This window comes from Nannobrachium achirus (assembly GCF_963921795.1).
Source record: "Nannobrachium achirus genome assembly, chromosome: 3".
Taxonomy (NCBI): Eukaryota; Metazoa; Chordata; class Actinopteri; order Myctophiformes; family Myctophidae; genus Nannobrachium; species Nannobrachium achirus.
Window position 1 is genome coordinate 42,319,508 of NC_137812.1, and position 21,301 is coordinate 42,340,808.

The following is a 21,301-nucleotide window of genomic DNA, read 5'->3' on the forward strand; positions in this document are numbered from 1 at the left end:
AAATCTATATTTGGGCATAGATGACTCATCGTGACCTCATCACACGTCGACCGCACGTGTGACGTGCGGTCGACCGCACGTGTGACCGACGGACGGCCGGTGGAGGTTTTCATAGTAAACTGCGACCTTACGGTCGCAACTAAACTGCGACCTTACGGTCGCAATAAGTCGTCCATGCCCAAGTATGGGCTGGTGAGGTCAGACTTTGTGTGATGCGTAGGTTATCTCCATATATGGAGATTCAACATTCCAGGCAATGCTCTCTTCCCTGGTGAGAATTGCCCCTTTATATAGGGCTTGTTTGTGTATTGTATGACATCACGCCACATCATCAGCTGTGGACTCTGTGATGTCATCGTATCTCCATATGGCCATCTCCGTATATGGAGATATAAGTCGTCCATGCCCAAGTATGGGCTGGTGAGGTCAGACTTTGTGTGATGCGTAGGTTATCTCCATATATGGAGATTCAACATTCCAGGTGTAACTATGGCTACCCGTATGACGTGAGAGGTGGAGGTTGTGATATTTATCTCCCGATTAGGGAGTCTTACTGGTTATTATTAGTAGTAGTAGTATTATTATTTATCAACATACATTTCAAATCAATAAGCCAGGGGCCCGTCCTCCTTCTACAGAGAGACATTTTTGTGTTCAATGTATTAGTGAACAGAGAGAGATGGAACGTGTAGTTCTTACGGCAGTGTGATCATTGCCGGTATGCTGGATAAGAACTACATATCCCAACTTCCCAAGTCAAGTCGCAAAGGTAACTTGACAGAATGTGACGTCGCTCACGGTCGCTGCTTAGGACCGCGGCGCTGACTGATGCTAGCTGACTGTGGTTTGTTAGCAAACAAAGCTGCTGGTAGGTAAGCTTGATTGATAAATAAATATTAACCTTATTTATTGTATTGTAATGTTGCTCCCTGCGACATTGCAGCGCGTTGCAGAAGCGCAAACCTGTGTACGCTACGTTAGCTATGAATAGCTAGGAATGGTGCACGTTCTTGTAAATGAAGACGAATATTCTTTACATTACAATGCAGACAATGTATGGAAAATCTGCCTTTCAGCCATTCTAGGGCTATATGCTATGGGTAAAATGCCCACTTCAATGAGACAACTTAAACAGTTTGTTTTAATAATAATTTGAATAATAACTTTTTTTGTTTTGTTTTTTACTTCATCTTTTTGACTGACACCATATTGACATAACCACAAGCCTAGCCCCTTTCGGGATTGTATTTACCTTTTTTTATATTTTGAAGTTGAAGTCCCGACTTCAAAATATAAAAAAAGGTAAATACAGTCGCGAAAGGGGCTTCCATAAGCCATGCTATCTGGCATCTAGAGACACTAACCCTTGTCAGTCAGACCATTCAGGCTGAGTTTGTGCAGGGATTGCTCTTCAATAAAGCAGCCTTATATTATATGATTGTCGTCGTTAATATCTCCCCTCTCTCTCTCTCTCTCTCTCTCTCTCTCTCTCTCTCTCTCTCTCTCTCTCTCTCTCTCTCTCTCTCTCTCTCTCTCTCTCTGACCTATGCTATGGTAGATACTTAAAGCTTGATGGAGTTCCCAGAAGATTTTAATCAACTTGAGCTTCTAAACACACATGGACATTTGATCCCCCGTGGAGCAAGCAGCTCATGGAATGCGGAGGAGGTTGAAGAGGATGATGATGAAGAGGAGGGAGAGCACAGTGAGGAATGGTATCTGCAAAAGGAAGACCTGCTGAAAGAGAGACCAGAGGAGCTCATGTTGTGGGCAGCAGAGCACAACCGTGTAAGTGTTGGAGCTTTAATTGCTTTTTCCAAACTGGCTTTAACCACTGGGCTGGTTTGGAAACCTGATTTGTGTTGTTGACTATAGACAAAAAAGTCTGCCAACAGGTTGTAAAGTAATCATTGTAACAAACACATGCTGTGGAACCGTATTAACCATCCAGGTTAAAGTGAGTAGAGGCTATATGTCATATTCAAAAAGGTTAGTCTATATACAGTATTAGCATGTATAAAGGTATATGTCAGTATGATCACTGTCAGTCATTTATTACAGCAATTATAAGTTATAAATTATGCATACTTTAGGGTAAACACTGCACCACATGTATACCACATGTATAGATCTGTGATATGTATTAAGTACTCACACACTGGTTTGCTAGTGGCGGGCAGACCACAGCCAAATTGAGCCAATGCCACCCACGTCACTAGTACTACTATGACTCGGACAAACAAACTGATACAATGTATAAAAAAGGGAGGAATTTGTTTTTTTGCCTCTGGAGCTCCTCCACCTTTTTTCTAGAATGTTGTAGTAGTAGTATTATGTGTCATGAATTAAATGTAACATACAATACAAAAACAACATTACGCTTATGTTTGGCCTCCCTCGAGGACCAAATTTGTGGTTAAAACGTGCCTGTATTTTTGCACAGTAAATGTGGTGGAGCAGCAAGCTGTTATTCCTTTTGGTCTTGTAATGCTAGCAATATCCTAGAACGTATAGGAGGACTCCACTCACTGACCTCAAAGTAATTACATTGAAATTTAGTGTATTCACCCTCGAAATCATTTGCCAAAAGGTCAATATCATTGAGCGCATTCTTGTTTTGATCAATAGCCACCGGTGGCGGCTGGTGGAGATTTTGGGTGGGAGGGCTAAGAAATCCATCGTACTATATGCTACCCATAGCTCACCCTGCAGCAACAACATCATATCTTTATATTAGAATTAGTTGAAAGTTTGTTTATTTGACATTGACAGGGACAGTACTCATTAATCGACAAGACATGCCAGTTTTCACTTCAATGTAAATGAGCCAGAGTTGGCCATAGGCTAATTTTCATCTGTAGTCCCTGGACCTTAGTGGTGATCAACCCCCCCCCCCCTCATGCAAACTTTTGCAGCTTTTAAGTATAATGATTGCTGCCGCGGCGTAGAGGCAGACAGCCTGGGTCACCCTGACCACAGTCAGTGCGCAACAGGCTCCGCCAATCAGCATGGTAATACTTAGTTTACTTATTAAGACATGAGAGTAATATGGGTGCCCCACATAAACGTAAAATATACTCTCCTCCCTAGCTGTATGCACATATGAACCTGTCTGTGTCCAATAGAAAGCTGAAGAGCATGGATTTTTAAAGTACAAGGTTGTTACATGCGCAAAAAGAACAGATTTACAAGCTATCAACACTGTCGGATAGTAGACTACAGGATGTTAGATTGCAGATCTGTTCTTTTAAGCATGTGCCACCGCGCGCGCACACACACAGAGGGAGAGGGGAGAGAGAGAAAGCGATCGAGTTTTGATTGATTGATTGAGGGGAGAGACAGACAGACAGACAGAAGATGGGACGGACATATTAAAGAGGTTATTATAGGCCTAATCGGCGATCACTCATCACTCGCGAGCGCATCCCCCTGCATAGTATGTCCATAGCCTTTTTACAAAAGAATTCCCAATTTCGCTTTGATTATATAGGCTACTTTCAGAGTTTTGTGTGTGTGTGTGTGTGTGTGTGTGTGTGCGCGTGCGCTCCTTCGTCCGTCTGTCCACAGCGCTGTATTCCATGACATGACGCTTAAAAAAATGATGCAAACAAGGTGATTTTACCGTGATTACGGAGATGTCGATTCGCGCTGGATTAGTTTTATCAGAGGACGTCTGTAAAGTGATTATTATGGTAGGTAAAACGGCCTGTAATCTTTACCCCACGTCATCCGTGATTATTACAGACATGGACGATTCGCGTGGGATTAAGAACACAGAGGACCTCAGTGATCTTTATACTTTACCTGGGGTCCCCAGGTAATGTTAATCCAGGGCGAATAGGGTTTAAGCTACGTTTGCCACCATGCATATCGTACAGTTAAGTTAATATAAAACGTCATTATACAGGCATATATTAGCCAGCTCTTTTTGCTCGCAAGGCGTGTGTGTGTGTGTGTGTGTGTGTGTGTGTGTGTGTGTGTGTGTGTGTGTGTGTGTGTGTGTGTGTGTGTGTGTGTGTGTGTGTGTGTGTGTGTGTGTGTGTGTGTGTGTGTGTGTGTGTGTGTGTGTGTGTGTGTGTGTGTGTGTGTGTGTGTGTGTGTGTGGGCACTTTAAAAGCAGTGATATGGAAAGAGGTCTACTGCAGGAGACGAGTTTCAGTAGGCTGCTATATAAGCGAAGCTGCATTACACCTTGTAATAATCAAACCTTTTAATTAGTTGTCTGGTTCTGGTCTTATATTTTGTTTAAAAGTGCATGCTATTCTTGTGTGACCCTTAACACAGGATATTTTTAATCCCAGGGTCGAAATTAAGAGTATTGCCAACACTACCAATAATGATGATAGTTAGAGCAGTTATCCTTACATATAATGTTCACTGGAGCAGTGGAACCCGTTTGTTGTGGGCACTTCTGTTGTTGTGGAGCATTTGATATAACAAAGTATAGATACAGTAGGCATACAGTAGTGTCATTGCTGTAACTTGGTATCTGGAATGTGATGTTGCTGCATGTTGAACTATGACTTGCATATTAGTATAACAACAAAAAAGCAGGCAGGTGAATAATGTCTGTGTCATTAAAAGTGCGGTGCTATAGGGGCAAACGTTGAGGAATTGTAGAGTTTGGCACATGGTTTATTGGCATGTAGAATTAGTGCATAAACACCGGGATGAATACAGAAATGTTAGTCTGGGAAAATAAATATACAGTGTATATTAGCCACACACTTTTTAACTCCTCTTTGATGGTTCACCTTCACTGTTAAACTTCCATCCTCCGATGCTGTCTTTCAGGTGTCAACAATCCACAGGTTATTGTCTGCTGACCCCTCTCTGACATGTTGCCATGACGAGGATCGCTACACACCTCTGCACCGTGCAGCATACAACGGGCATGTCGATGCAGCCTCAGCGTTGCTTGCTGCTGGTTCGGTCGTTAACTCCCGCACTGTCGATGGCTGGACGCCTCTCCACAGCGCCTGTCGTTGGGGCCGTGTCTCTGTTGCAGCCCTTCTACTGCGCCATGGTGCCGAACTCAATGCCCAGACAAACGGGGGGCTTACGGCTCTCCACCTGGCTGCCTCCCACACCAGCTCTCCGCCTACAGACTCTGCAAGCACACTGGAGCTTCTCCTTTCTCAGCGGCACCTGAAGGCCGGACTCTGTAGCAGCAGTGGGGAAACAGCCAGTGAGGTGGCCCGCCGAAGTGGCCCTCATCACTATCTGTTTGAGATGGTGGAAGACTGTAGCAGTGTGCTGCCTTAAACACAAAAACAAACATTTTACACACACACACACACACACACACACACACACACACACACACACACACACACACACACACACACTCAGAAGTCTCGAGGAACCGAATATAACATGGTGCTACTTCTCAATTAGCCTGTCTCTAAGCCCCTCCCCAAAAGCAATTGTCCAATGCTAGCTTAGCAACCGTTGCTAAACTGGCAAGCCATGGCAAGCTTCTGTCAGCAGTCATAGCTGTCAATGTTATTTCGCCCGCTCACACGCCGTTTGCAACATAATGGCAAGAATAGGAATACCACCATAACATGACAGTGACTATAAGAACCAGCAACATATTCCCCAGACCCAGAAAACGGTTGGAGGGTGCATTTTTCCACCCCTTTTACAATGATGAAATCTGCGCTTAAACTGCAAGGCTGCATGGCTGTGTTGTTGTGTTGTTGTCGAACACATACACAGCTTAACGTTGGGGAAAGTTACACGACTCACCCACCCAGGTGATGGCAATAATACTAATCGCTTTGCGGTACATGAAAGCTCCTGTCCGGACCGGTGATAAATGATATTGATGTTAAAGTTGCTTGAATTAATACTGTTTCTCCCTCTAGCCCTGAAACATGACAGTCGTATCTCAAGAACGCCATGGGAACATCATGTTTCAGATACAACCCTGAAACATGATGGTCGTATCTCACGAACACCATGGGTCCACCTCAGCCTGGTGTTGAGCAATTTAGCCACATGTAAGTCTACACAAACGTTCAGATTTAAAAAATAAAGTGCTTACTGAAGGCTCACAGATGTCACAATATGGTACGCTCAAGCAGAATTACCCCCATCTTCCGTATTGTTTAATAAGAAGCATTTTAATCAGGTCGGTCCCCATTTTCTAAAAAGTTTTAATGTATCAGAATGCAGTACATCTCCCTACCGACGGGGTTTTGTAGTGAGAAAAATGCGAGAACATGGCTGCCGATCGAATTAAAATGCTTTTTATTAAACAATACGGAAACAATTGAATAGATTTAGGACATATTTTGAAGCTTTTCCTCCTGAAACGATCGATTATTTACATTTAAAAAAGCTGTCATATAACATGCAAGTCAATGGGTGAGAAGCAGAGCTTGCCACCGCTCCTCTCTTAGTAACTCGTTGCTAACGTGGGAGGGGCTTAGCGACAGGCTAATTGAACTCGACGGAAGCACCCAACATGTTCTTTTCTGTACCCCTATTACTTTGTCCACGTTCTTGAAAAGACGTGACTCTAAAATCAATGACTGAAATGATGAATAGCTGTCAAAAAAACATCAAAGAAACTGGTGCTGGTCCTAATTGGAATAGTAAAAAATGTTGTGGATTTTGTAGGTCAATTAGGGGAGGAGTATGATTTACATACACTGCAGTCACGTTGAAAAAAACATGTATACAAGAGGTTTGGACAGTAGCTGCATGTTTTTTTTTGTTTTTTCCTCTTTAAGTCTTGAACCTACCTGTAATGTGACCATACAGATTATAGACTTAAGATCTAATTTGGTCATCAAGATGACTGAAAAATGTGTCCACTGGGATGTCATAACACTTGTAATTCAGCAGCTAAAAGATACATTTTTTTCAAGAGATAAACCATCCTTTCAACATATTTTACAATCACTGTCATCTAAACGATCCAAAGTGTAGTTGGGCTGCAAATAATGATTAAATACTTTTTTTAAAATGTGATTAATCTATGCAATTTGTTTGATTCATCATGAAGCTACTTCCATGACAATCCAATCAGTTGATATGCTGTTTGGTACCAAAGTAGTGAACTGACCATTATAGGAGCTTAAATTAATACCAGTATTATTTTGTGACCATCCTTAGTGCCCCACTGTTAGAAGGGCAAAAAAGTACCCTGACTTAAATAGTTTTTTTTACAGTCAATAGTTCCTCTTTATGCAATGTACCCAGCTGGTGTATGTACAGTTTTGTAGTAATAAAAACTCAGGGATTTAATTATAGAGATGCATAGTGATTAATAGTGTGTCATACTGTATTATTAACTTTGAATCTTGAATGGTAACATGTTGCCACAGTAACAAGAATAATTTAAGTGGTTAAATTGAAGCAGGTTATGACCTTTTTCAGAAAACTATCCTCAGAGCAGACATGGAAAAGTATTGACATTTAGATTTTTGTTGATTCCTCATGTTTGTGTAGCAGTCAGAATACTTTTTGCTGTAAGACGATTGTTATGGTGAAAAGGCAAGACCTAACCACCCTTAATTACTTGAAGATGTCTCTTTATTCAATTAAGATAAAGCATACATCCTATCCAGCTAGAAGAAACCAGGTACATAGTACTACTAAAAAGCAGAATAAATCGACATCAACTGGTGGGTGCTTGGCAAAAGAGCCATCCTTTAGTTATCCTTTAGTTCACTAAAGGATAGATAGAGCCAGGAAGGTACAAAAGACGTATTTTATGTGACGTTTTGATCCTGTTGTGGATCTTCCCCAAGTCCTTTTGTTTTGCTGTTTCTGTATGTCCATTGTATATTCACTGTCAAATGTTAAGTTACTTGATCAATATTTTATATTCATTTCATTCATATTCATTCATCAGATATAAGCCCATTCAACTTCAAACTTCACTTGTCCTTGTAATGAAAATGGGAAGACACATTTTTCCAGTAGTTACTTTAAGTTCATCAGACTGAGGCAGTGAATCACTCTGCTACACTCCTTTACGTTGATATGCCTCTGAAATGTAATAAGAAAACAACTTGAAAGCTATATTATTCTGAAAATAAAGAGACGTACACAACATTTCAGGCACAACCTCCACACCTCATTTCTCACATGGACCTCTTCTAGCGCCACCATGAGGCCGATTCTTGCAAAACACGTCTTTGGACACTGATCCTACAGATTTTGCCCTAAAATCACACAAAGCGGTACACAGTATCTCTAAAGTCATGTCATCAACATGGATCTGTCCCATTTCCTATATTCCCTCCTGATTGGCTACCATTGCCTTCTAAAATTTGTGTATGCGACCTGACGGTCGCGTATCTCCCGATTAGGGAGTCTTACTGGTTTCCTTTTACCATGAAAAGGATTTTAATACTTTTACTTTTGACAGTTAAATACAGATATTTTCAAATACATTTCAAGTATATATGATGTGAGCTTCACTTCACAATTTCTTCCCCTTATGGTTGACTTTAACTTTTATTGGAGTAAAAATATCTTTCAGTTAAGAATAGTATGTTCCTTTATATATACCACTGTTTATTTCTCCATGTTCAACATTTAGGGCAGTTACTTGCAGCTATTTGTAACATGCCTGCTTGACATCTACCCTTGCACCAAAAAAAGGATAAAATAATAGCATTAACTATTACGGTTAACTATGAACATTTTGGTCATTTTTGTTGTCACGTCTTGTGGCCCCCAACAACCTAATCTAGTTACCCCAGACATGCTGCAACAACATGCAGCACAGCAGGGGGGAGTCAGGCACAGGGTGTCAGGCACATTCGCCTAAAACGTATTCGCCTAAGCGCATTTGGTCCTTTCGCGTGGCACTTTCGCCGCGGAGGAGAGTGTTTTCACCCACCCTGTCTGGCCGATTCACCGCCGCTGAAGAGCCATTTCGCCTACTACAGCTATCAGACTGTCCATGTTTGCATCTCTCTCTCTCTCTCTCTCTTTCTCTCTCTCTCTCTCTCTCTGTCTTTTGTGTGAGGGACGCTGCGCGCATTTACGCACACAGCTGCAGGAATGCATTTAATTTGACAAGCGCATGTCATCTCTGGTCGAATCCCCACACCAATTCAAATATTAGAGGCAGAAATTGTGAAAATAGCCGATCTACATTCTCACATTGCAAAGTGTTGTGAGCATGTAGATCTGCTATTTTCACAATAGAACCATGTTATACAAAATGTAATGCCACAACTCTTAGTGCTTGTCAGGGTGGGGGGTCCCCAGTTAAAATTTGCACTGCACCTGCATAGGGCATAACTGTGAGATAAGAGCCATGTCTGTCTACCTGTCTGTCTGTCTGTCTGTCTGTCTGTCTGTCTGTCTGTCTGTCTGTCTGTCTGTCTGTCTGTCTGTCTGTCTGTCTGCCCACAGCGTGGCAGCCCGGCCAGTGCGCTGCATCGCAAGTCATCATTGCCTAGTTAAAGACACCCGACTTAACATTTTAAGCCAGGCAAAATGGATAAAAAAGACGGACCCTAAAACATTTAGGCGAAATGGCTCTTCAGCGGCGGTGAAAAGACTCCTCCACGGCGAAAGTGCCAGGCGAAAAGACCAAATCTGTTAAGGCGAATACGTTTTAGGCGAATGTGCCTGACACCCTGTGCCTGACACCCCCCTGCTGTGCTGCATGTTGTTGCAGCATGTCTGGGGTAACTAGATTAGGTTGTTGGGGGCCACAAGACGTGACAACAAAAATGACCAAAATGTTCATAGTTAACCGTAATAGTTGGGCTGATGACCATCTACAGTAATATATTAGGAAACATGCCGTCCAGAGTGGTGGATGGTCTCTGCAATTCACTCACCAAAGATTGCATTCACCCTCATTTGGGTTCTTGTAGCAGTGTCTTGACTGCAAATGCAGTAGGCAGGCAGTGGACCTTCTCCATCCCTATAGTTTGACTATCCCTATAGTCATCCATAGTCCCTACTCCCTACTAATGGGGACTACTTTGTTTTGCAGATGGTAGTGTATCACAATACAATATAATGTCCTAATAAAGGAGAATATCTCATTTAATCCAATGGGCAAAAAGGAGCAGGAAAAAAGAAAGATCTTATTAATACCTGCCCCCCCCTATTAAGAAAATAAAAATAGATTTATTATGAAACAGCTGTAGTTTGCCTTGGAAGAAACTGAAACACCAGAGGCAGCTCCACTAATCATGTTCAACCTAGATTTAACACTATAAAGGCTCTAATTCGTTCTCCAGCTATACCACCAACATGTGGAACACCCTTACGCAAGCCTTATGGAGTGCAAATCCCTAGCCTCCTTCAAAATTGGTATGAAAAGTCACCTTCAGGTGGCTGCTACTCGAGACGTGTAAATATACTAAGCCCCCATGTTTCCACCCCCCCTTTTTTCTCCCCTTTTTCTGCTTTTGTAATTGATGTTATCCTATGTAAAGTACTATGTTCTATCCGTCTGTCTTTCAATGTTATATGAGATACATAAAGTGGTTCCTGTGTAAATAAGCCGTAAAGCTTACGGTTTTTAGTTGACCTTGTAGGCCTACCAGTGATTTATGCTGTCATGAAACTGTACTTTTTCCTATTGCAAACTACTAATGAACTCTTCAATCAATCAAAAAAGCTGTTTATTTCTCTACCAAAAATTCATGTTCTACCTCAAACCGTTGCCACAGGATTCAGGAACCATAATTATAGTTTGATTGCAGCAATTGTAGCTTCTCTGACGCAAAGTTCAAAGACTCAAGTGGTCCTAACTCTTGATTTACCTTCATACGAATAGCTCACAATAAGCTACCTGGCATATTTCGAGCTATTTTTTGAAGCGGTGAAAGCCGCTTCCAAGGAGTGGCCACACATTTACGGACAGATGAAACCTGTTCATTCTGGACTGAAATGACCATATATGGACGTGGGAGACACACATGGGACACACAAAGCCACTCCTTGGAAGCGGTTTTCACCGCTTCAAAAAAACATCAGCTGACCTATACAGGGAAGAAAACTCACACCTGTAAACAGTGTGACAAGAGTTTCAGTCAGAAGATCACCTGCCAATCCACACTGGAGAAAAACCTTTCATCTCTAAACAGTGTTACAAGACTTTTAGTCGGTTAGATGAACTGAAGATTCACAAGCGTATATCCACACAGGAGAAAAACCTTTTCACTGCAAAGAGTGTGACATGAGTTTCAGTCAGTTAGGTCACCTGAAGAGACACCTGTCAATCCACACTGGAGAAAAACCTTTCATCTGTAAACAGTGTTACGAGACTTTTAGTCGGTTAGATGAACTGAAGATTCACGAGCGTATCCACACTGGAGAAAAACCTTTCTATTGTAAACAGTGTGACAAGAGTTTTAGTCGGTTAGATTACCTGAAGATTCACCAGCGGATTCACACAGGAGAAAAACCTTATCACTGTAAAGAGTGTGACAAGAGTTTCAGTCAGTTGTGTCCTGAAGAGACACCAGCGTATCCACACTGGAGAAAAACCTTTTCACTGTAAACAGTGAAAACCGACATCGGCACATATGGCTCATACTACCTTCAATGCACGAAGAGCCCAAGCCACTTCTTTTTACCTGACAGGGGGAGTTTCCCTGGTGGGGCGTAGTGTGTGGAAGGAACACGTTATTCCCACCAGTTCCTTTCCCCTCCATCAGGAGCTGATGACATCAGGGATCTTCATATATGGGCATAAAAGGGATTCTGGAGAATACCCATATATGGACTTTTACATAGGTGGACTTTTACCTGTGTATCACCTGTGATGTCACAGTGATCTGTCAAGGGAACCAAACCATAGACTGTAAAAATGTGTACACAGACTACACACACGTCTACACGGACGCGGAGAAGCTGTGACATTTCTCATGGTAAACTGCGACCTTTGGTCGCAATTAACCCTGCAAGGCCCGAATGAATTTCTACTGGCCAAAAAAAGGGGGAAAAAATAAAGAAAATCAGATGGGGTTGTAGGAGTCCTAATCAAAGGAAAATGTAATGTTTTTTTGTTTGTTTTTTGGTAACATTTACTTTTAAGATTGTAATTTCAGTAACATTTTTAGCTGCCTAATGGTGTAATTTCTCACATTTAGCAATTTTGCATTCTGGCTAGCCATCGCCAAAGAAAAGGTCGATCCTTTTCACTTGCAGAAGTCTGTCATCAAGAGACCTGTCATCGAGAGACTAGCAATGTTGTTACTTAAGACAGGAGGCGGGTGACTGGACTCAGAGGGCAGAGATTCAGGAGTTGGTGTTGGCTATTAGTGCACACACTCGCATCGCATTAAGCGATTTAGCTCCATCTCCTGGACATCTAAGGAAATATCAGCATGAAATGAAAAGGGGAGAGAATCAAAATCAACTTTGTCACATCAGGTTTACTAGGTGTGGGTTTTTGTGCAAGCTCCTTCGTTATTTTCAGAAAGATAAAGGGAAAGAAGAGGGACGGGTCAGAGAGATTAAGGAGAAAAATACAATAAAAAAAAAGACATCTAGGCCAGATATACTTTTTTGATTGAATAAGCTTTGGAGTGTCTGGGGATCATATTCTAGAAGCAGCTGTAGGCCTACACCATACCATACATGCAGAAGCGTTCTGATGTTAACAGACAGTGTGCTAATGAAATTAACACAGGGTCCAGACATGATGATGAACTGAGAAGGCTAGACCTTATAGACCTATGTGCTACAAATACACAGAATGGGCCTAACTTGGTCTAACATTGCCTTGCAACATGCAACGACAACTAGGCCTACTGGCAATCATTATCCCCAATGGCAGTTGCACGCAGTTGCATGGTTGAGGAGGTTGACCTTTTTGTTGCAAGAAGTTGCATGGCGAATCATTGGTGTGGTTTGGGCTTACAGTCAACATGTGCTCTTATCTGTGTGACGGTTTGGGGTCAAATGCATGCTTCTTCATTTTATATTGCCTTTAGGCTACTAGCCTATAAGTGTTTTGGCTGCCAATCATCCTCTGAGTAGGTCTATTCTTAATCTTCGCTCACAGTAGGCCTATAAGTAAGGTGAATTCTTTCGATAAACTGAGTATCCTACTTTCGATGAATTGAGTACAAAGGACCCCAATGGAAACAAGCCATAGGCTTTCTTGGGTTTAAAATCAAACCTTTTATTGAACTGTAGGCCTACTTTCCTGTGCTTTTTCTTTTCTTTTTTTTTTGCAAACTGACAATAAAGCATTCAATCAATCAACACCTCCCTCTAGTGGTTGAACAAAGGAACGACGTGTGGATGTATTCAGACAGACAATTATAATTTACACCAAAATTCATATTTGAGGATCGATCATGAAATGGTCAGACATATACTGTAGGCCTACCACGGCTACCACTTACACAGCACTAAGTGTAAAGTATCACTAGATGCAGAACGTGGCGTATTTAACCAATTCAAACAGGAGGAAGGAAAATATAGGTCTACTCAAACAACAGCATAAGGCTTTTATATGTTATAAGACTTATGCTATTTACAAATAAAATGCATAAGTAGGCTATATAGCAAAGAAGGAAAGAAAGCAGATACATAACATAGCATTAATATGATGATACAAGTAGGCTGTGTAACCGACGCATAAAATAACATTTATTTGGTGCAGCATAAATTAACCTATATATTATGACATGTTTTAATAATATAGCAGTTTGAAATATAGCCTATGATAGGGTTTGGGGGCCTTTTACTTTTTACCCTTTTAACTCATAAGGGACCTTGACGTGTAGGACATGCATGATAATGGAAATACCTCATAAACTGCTGTCTTTATTGGACACATTTGCCTGCTTTTGATCTGATGTATTTTCTTTTATTGATTTCTGTAAGTTGTCTGGTCTTTTTTTGCTTCTGCTTCTGTGTAAAATATGTCTAAAGATTGTGTAAAGTTGGTCTTGTTATGCCTTATAATATTTAAAAAAAAACATATAGTATGCTGTGTATATACAGTATAGCAGTGTGTGTGTGTGTGTGTGTGTGTGTGTGTGTGTGTGTGTGTGGGTACACTATTGTTGTAAATAAACATCAAAGTTGCACAATAGTTAAGGTATATAGTATATATTGAAAAGGTACGGAGTGTACATTTTTACTTTATGTACGGTATTTTGGAACGCCATAAGCTCTGACTGGATAGTGTCGGTGAGCACATAATCGCAACTGCACTGTTCAATTCCTGCTGGGGACCAGTGTTGACCGATTTCCCCCTAGCCTGGCATGGCCAGACTAATATCACTGCATATATAAATTATATTAGTGTGGAACCTCTGTGTGGAACCTGCATTTCCAAGGGACAAATTCATTGCCTCTGGTGATAAACCCGCCCCATACTGGGCAATGATTGGTGGCCCACAACTTCGGGGGCATGGAAATCCAATCACAACCGAGTGGGGCCAGACCAAATCTGCAGGTAGCTTTTTTTCCCCTCACTGATAGATTTGTCTGGTTTCCAGACCTGGCAAAATTTCCCCTGCTCTGCCCTAAGCTTCAATGTGCAAATTTACACCAAAATGCATACCAGTATTATTGTTGATCTTGATCATGAACACCAGAAAGTGATAAATACCAATTGAGCGCATATCTATTAATATAAATATGCATAAATAACATTCTTGAGTATCTTGACGGTAACAAAATACTCAGACAACGTGAGATAATAAAGCTTTAACTTTTTATAAGACTTGTAAAAAAGAAAAACATAACACAATAACCAAGGCATTTTCATACGTTGTTTTTTCTTTGTTTCTGTGAGTATTATTTACAAACAACAGGCTTATGTACAAATAGCAATAATCCAGAAATGGAAAAACTACATATAGCCTAGCACAGACAACCAGTTAGCGTAACAATAATATATTTGTTATGTACAATATAACTGGCACGACTAGAGCGCAAAAGAACAAAGATTATGCGAATGGTTTAAATAACTTCAAGTATGTTTCTTGAGGTTTTGTGGATGTTTTAGTCCAATGGACAATATTTCCAGCAACCCGGGCAGAAACTAGAAATGTAGTCGAGCTGCAAACCATGTAGTGTGGCTGGGAAGAAAGACAGGGTTGTTTCTATCCATTTGAAAAAGACAACACAGACAATGCAACTATATTGTAGGTTCAAGAAACAAAAACAGAACGTGGCAACACTTAACGTTCACTTCTCTGATAAATGCCCAGCAAAACCACTTTTCAAGAAACCTTTAACAAGGGAACTCTCATTGCCACATATAAAGTGATATCCAGCTCGACGGCCTATAGCACCCTTTCACTGCTTACAAAAACAAATGTGCAACAGGCACAAAAAACAAAACAGTTCCTACTGCTGCAAAGCGGGCAGCTCTTGACATTTTGAGCGTACAGTATGTTGTCTTGAGGGAGGGAACAAGAGTCAAAGCAAAGCAAAAGGTTTACAGAATACTTCTAATGTTCCTGGACTTTGTGGCCTAACTGCCTACACTGCTTAGGTACCCAAAAAAGAAACATTACAATGCATGTGTCTTCCCATAACATTTAAAGTAAGTTCACAAGACATATTATGTTCACTTTTGAGATTAATGAAAAAACTGCCTCTTTTCTTTTTTTTCTTGCATTGTGTTACATTTTGAATAAAAGAAAATATATATTTTTTTCCAAAGTAACTGCAAAAGTCAGTCATCCACTAGTACCTAACATGTAAATTAAGGTCCAAATATAGTCAAACCAAAGTCAGAATTGCACAGTCAGCAGTATGAAAGAAAAACAAGCTGTTTTAAGGAAAGATCAGGCTATTCCACTCGGTAAGCTGTGGAAAGAACAACTCTAATGATACGGTCAATGTAAAGTAAAGTGTGGCCCGGAGGCCATTTGTCCTATTAAAGTCTTCAAAAGTCCATAAAACGCTAGTACTACTCCACGAAGTTCCTACAGCATACCTGTCAACGTTGGGATGTGAAAATAAGGGAAATGTGTGCACATGTGTTCTCGTTTTTTTTCCACTTTTTTTTCCACTTTTACCACCAAGCTTTTTGTTTCCACTAAGAAATGTAAAAAGACAAAGGAAAAACAATGTGTGTGGGGGTGGGGGGGGGGGGGGGGGGGTAAAATATGGGCAAATCAGAGGAATAACGGAAGAGTTGACAGGTGTGTCCTACAGCAAAACTGTGGGGCTTGCATGCCTCCCTTGTTCACATCTCAATTTAGTGTGTCCATTTTGGAAAGGAATAAGAAAACGTCCATGTACAATACAACAACAAAAGACAAAACACAGGCTGTAGCCAGTGCTATAGTCTCTGAAGTCCCCCAGGGCATGTCTCAAATGGCACCCTTAACAAGCGCACTGATTCTGACAAGACACCGTAACATTCATTAAAAAAGGGGCACCATACAGAATATAGCTTACCTTTAAGACCATGAAATAGCGCACCCAAAAGTAAATTAATTTGTTTTAAAGTTTTCCCATGGCTCAATACCATCAGGTGTCTAATTGATAGCCAAAACAACTCCTCCACAATGGGAATAGCAGCAAAGAACAAATTAGAACTGTCTAGTACATTTCTTGAGCAACAGGGTACCATTTAAGATTATGCTCTGACCAACTATACTACTGAAACAGAACATCCACTAGGCTCTCCCTACTGGCCCCTCTCTGCCCACGGCCACCTCCCCCCTCTCAGCAAACGATGAGGGGTAGAGGGTCGCCGTCACGCCGCTGGTTCTTCTTCAGCAGCTGGATGCGGTTGTGGCAGTAGAATTTGATGGCTCGCCAGTCGCGGTGATTGGTGACCAGCAGGGGGCACTGCTGCAGACAACGCTCACAGTCGGCCTTGGCCGGCACGCGCAACTCTGCAATGTTCCGAGTCAGGTGCTCCTCGACCGCCGCTCGCTCCGCCTCCGACCAGGGCCGCTTCAGGACACCACGCTTTCCTGAGTGGAGGGGGAGAGGGAGAGAAAGGCGTGGGGGAGGGGGGTTAAGGGGGTGAATAATACAGTAACACATGATTAATGCATGGACACATATACTAAAAAATGTGTGTATTAGTATTAACTTAATATTAACTTGTGTTTTAAGTGTAGGTCCTTACAGTTACATAATGTGGTGATGACACATTTTTGCCATGTACTGTACATTCAGACAGTACATTCAGATATATGGTCGTTGATGGTTCAATCACAAAGTTATTATAGAGTAAAGTGACTAAAGTTAGGATTCCTATTTTATCCTCCCTGTTTTTTTTTATTCTCCCTCCCCAATTCTATTCTCTAGTTTGACTGATAAAACAGACTGATAAAACCGATGCAGTCAGTTTTAGTACTTTTGTTTTATACTTTCAGTATTACCTATATTTCATAGTTTCATCGACACTAATGGTCTTCGATTGGTGAGTAAAGTACAAAGACAAACCTGATCGGGGCTGAGCTGAGCTTCTCCGTTTAGCATGTGGGATGGGGACAGGTGGGACAGCAGACGGGACATTCTTGAGCTTCTTGGGTCGTCCCACACGTCCGTTATTCTTGCCCCTTCTGATAAAAAGCATGGTGGGTACGGGTGCTGGGGCCGGGGCGGGAGGTGGGGTAGGAGGCACGTCGATTTTCTCCTTCGCTGGCTTTTCCTCGTCAGACTCTCCCTCAGAGTACGAGTCTGCAGAGTTCCCCGACATCACTGGAGGTGAACGGAGATATAACAGAGAGGCATATTTCATTGATCATTCCAGTCACAGTCGAAATTAATACTCTAATCTGATCAAATTAAATAAATCGGATACAATAATTTTCAGATTTAATAAAAAGGGACATGCCAGCAAGATAACAAACCTACATTTAATTAGGTGTGCAACAGTTCATAGAACTAATTAGGTTAGTTAATTTGACTAAACTGTAAAAAGAACTTCTGTCATTTTAATATTATTTGATTAATCAAAGTCAAAGTAATCTGCAGAATAACAAAAATAAACCGATAGTGGCTTCTATTCATTCCATTCTTCTCACCATCCAGCTCCAGGCAGATGTGGTGCAGGCTCATCCCTCTGAACAGCACGCCATCTCTCTCTCCACACAGCACCACTCGGCCCACTCTACCCATCAGGCCTGGGTCTTGGCCAATCCCGGAGCAGCACTGCGTCACGTGGTACTCCCTCTCCAGGAAGTGCTCCAGCCTCTCCACGGCGCTGCCTCCAGGCTGGCCGGGCTCCTCTCCTTCCCCCAGCAGCAGCAGCTGTGTCAGGATGGCCACCTGGCGGCGGACCCGCGTCTGGGTCAGAGCGCGGGGATTGCGCGTGCCGCTGGAGCGAGCCAGGCTGCGGAGGAGGTCGGTGCCTCGGAGGGGCGTCGCAGGGGAGTGGTAGGGTCTGGCAAACACGTACGGGTTGGTGGGGTCCACCCCGACGTCCTGCCGCGTCTGCAGGAGCAGCTCCAGGCAGGGCTCACAGTGAGGGGGCAGGATGAGGGGCTGGACTCGCCCCCGTTTACCCTGGACCCCCACCCTGGGGAGGTGGGGGAGCACCAGGCGCTCAAAGGGGGACAGCGAAGCCTCCAGGGGCGTGAGAGCCGGAGGGGCACCGACGGGCACGGGAACGGGGCACTGAGGGGTGATGCGGGCGCGGTACTCAGAAATGGACAGTTTGGAGACCTCGCACTCACGCCGTCTGTTGTAGAGGATGAGGAGAGCCAGGCTGGAGTGGCAGAGCAGCCGCCACGCCTCAGCTGACTGCAGCTGGCGGGACAGGGACAGGAAGGCTGAGTGCTGCAGCCGACGCAGGTAGAGGACCAGGGAGGACAAGGAAGAGAGCAGGGGAAGCATATGGAGACGCCCCGAACTGCTGCCACGAGCCACAGAGAAAGCAGGGGGAAAAGAGAGGCATTTGTAAACATTTTTGTTTTAATTTGCCTGTCTGACCTTTTTTATACAATAAAGTTTGGTCCGTTTTTAGTATGGCCGTATTTTATTTAATGACACATTGTGGCATGGCATTTGTTCTCATTACATAGTGTATTTTTTACATGACTAACTTATTTGACTAGTCTACATTTCCCCAAAAATGTATACCTACTATGTCATGTTTTTGCTGACATAGTAAGCTATAATAGTTGTTTTGACAATCTACAGTAGTAGTTTGTGGCATTTTCTGTGACAAAACTGTATAAAACATTTTGTTTACAGACCACAGAGCATATTTGTGATGACATAATCTAATACAGTACATATTTTGGATGACACTAATCTGATCATGGGTGAGGAATCTGTGTCCTTTTGAAACCACATAAAATGCAGGGTGGTCAGTGGTTGCCTGGTTAAAACCAGACTGCACTCAACACCACCCCCTGGTGGTAGCGAAGTGTGTGATAGAGTCTGGTTTATTAACCAGGCAAGGTCAGTGGTGATTTAGTTAACGTGGCTTATATTATTGGTAAAACGGTATAAACAAATCCCTGCAGTTCACAATAGTCACCATGTTGATATAAAAGTACAAAAGCATACTGAACCAGAATGATAATTTGAGTAATGCAATAACACCACCATATATCAAACTTACTAAACTTGAATTAATCTGATTCACCTAAAACAGAATCCTGACTCAACTTTTGGATTTTCAAGCATTGCCTCACAAGCAGAGAATAAAGTCACGTTACCTCAGCAGATCCTTTTCCTTATCGTCTGCTCCGCTGTCATCGTCCACCTCCATCACTCCATTCTCCTCGTCATCATCTTCCTCCTCCCCTTCGCCCTCCTCCTCATCATCATAGTCTTCCTCATCCTTTGGCTGATGCTCGCCTTCTTTGGCCGTCTGGTTGTTGCTGAACACCACCTCTACGTCCTCATCCTCTTTGGGCCTCTTCACCTCCACCACCTCCACGTCACCTTCGTCTTCGTCCTCCTCTTCCTCCGTCTTCATCTGTCTCATCTCTCCCTTCCTGGGCGGGGTCACGGCCACCGGAGGCGGGCTCCTCTTGAGGACGGACACCGCCACTGCGCTCCGCCCTTTGGGAGGAGTCAGCACCGGAGGGATGGAGTTTCTCCCGGTGGAGGTTGGGGAGTGGTTGGCTGCGGTGAGCGTGGGCGGGGACATGGAGAGGTCCTGGGCGCCGCCGTGCGGAGGTTCCGCGCCGCGGCTCTGTGACGCAGGGCCTGCCGTGGCCTGTGGCGAATGCGAGCTTTGCTGAGGATGCACCTGAGCGACGTTGGGAGGCGGCGAATGTTGCACGTGCAGCCGGGGCATCTGTGTGTATCGCTCGACCAGCGCAGAGCAGACGTCGGGCTGGTGGGCGTGGTGCTTGTCCAAGTGGCGGCCCAGTGAGCGGAAGTGGCGCCCGCAGTATTCGCACGTCTGGCGCTGGGCGTCTATGGCCACGCCTCCTCCTCTGGAGGCGCTGGCGTTTACGCTCATTGCGGCGACGGTGGGTCCCATCGGGGCGGGGGCTTTGAACATGGGCCTGGCTGCGGGGGAGGAGGTGGAGGAGGACGGAGGAGAGGACTGAGCCGGAGGGGGCGACGAGGGCCGCGGGCGGCTGTGTTGGTGAGGGAAGCTGACGGGAGAGGCTGGGAGAGGCCGTCCGGACGGGATCCGGTGGGGCACCCTCCTCTTGGAGGGCGTGCCACGCCGCTTCTTACGCCGACGCTGGCGGTTCCTGTTGGCAGAGCCGTCTTCATCTCCGCCCTCAGAGTCACTGCCGTCGGAGTGGGAGACGGGGGAGGAGGAGGGGGAGAGGGACCAGGAGGGGGTGAGATATTCCTTCTGCTGCTGCTGTTGCGCTGTCAGAGGCAGAGGCTCCTCCTCCTGCAAGGGAAGGAGAGAGAAGAAATAGAAAGAAAACTCAGTGAGGAAAGGTCCAAAACATGTTTGTGGTGTTAAAAGAAGGTGTTGATTCAAAAACGTGTCTAAAGACAGGTGTGAGATCAGTCCAGGTAAATGAATTGATTAAATGCATACACCTCATTGTTACACAGTATGACTTTAAGTTACAGTTAGAATAAATTACGCTAAATGTCAACGGTTGTACTATTTGATAGTAACAGTTTCTCTGTTGTTGGGTTTCATTCTTACCTTTTTGATATTGTTATTATTCTCAGGGTCAGAGCTGCAGTCGTATCGCGCCGGAGACACAGTGCCACGGAAACCCTGTAAGAGACACGCCACACTCGTCAACACATCCTCATGTCTTGACAACATTATGCTGGTTAATATTCAGCGTCACATTCACCTTCAGCTGTCACTCAGGGAGCAAAACATCCCCTTCCCTTTCACAGTAGTCTTTAGCACTGAGGATAATTAGGCCTCCTCACAAACCTAGCTATCAACAAGCCTCCTCCTTACTGTCCGGCATCTACCTGCAAC

General features: G+C 43.5%; 2 protein-coding genes across 4 annotated transcripts in view; one reads left to right on the forward strand and one right to left on the reverse strand.

The window, feature by feature from the left end:
* The first annotated feature begins 822 nt into the window (after positions 1 to 822).
* On the forward strand, positions 823 to 6,743 carry ankrd49 (ankyrin repeat domain 49). 2 transcript variants are annotated; one of them, XM_080721705.1, is made up of 3 exons: positions 823 to 868; positions 1,559 to 1,788; positions 4,795 to 6,743. In XM_080721705.1, the coding sequence occupies exons 2-3, from the start codon at positions 1,573 to 1,575 to the stop codon at positions 5,263 to 5,265; spliced, it is 687 nt and encodes a 228-aa protein (XP_080577831.1). In that variant the 5' UTR covers positions 823 to 868; positions 1,559 to 1,572; the 3' UTR covers positions 5,266 to 6,743. The 2 variants fall into 2 exon arrangements, with proteins under 2 accessions (XP_080577831.1, XP_080577830.1); XM_080721704.1 differs by having other exon boundaries at positions 845 to 872.
* Positions 6,744 to 14,652: 7,909 nt separating this feature from the next.
* Positions 14,653 to 21,301, reverse strand: part of LOC308281755 (uncharacterized protein) — a 20,441-nt gene continuing 13,792 nt past the window's right edge. The window contains exons 5-9 of one of the 2 annotated variants that reach the window (XM_080722041.1): positions 21,011 to 21,085; positions 19,599 to 20,743; positions 17,958 to 18,784; positions 17,374 to 17,631; positions 14,653 to 16,895 (exon numbers count right to left, since the gene is read on the reverse strand). In XM_080722041.1, the coding sequence (XP_080578167.1) occupies positions 16,642 to 16,895; positions 17,374 to 17,631; positions 17,958 to 18,784; positions 19,599 to 20,743; positions 21,011 to 21,085 (2,559 nt within the window). In that variant the 3' untranslated portion in view covers positions 14,653 to 16,641. Of the gene's footprint in view, positions 16,896 to 17,373; positions 17,632 to 17,957; positions 18,788 to 19,598; positions 20,744 to 21,010; positions 21,086 to 21,301 lie in introns of both variants that reach the window. The other variant, XM_080722040.1, reaches the window with a different exon arrangement.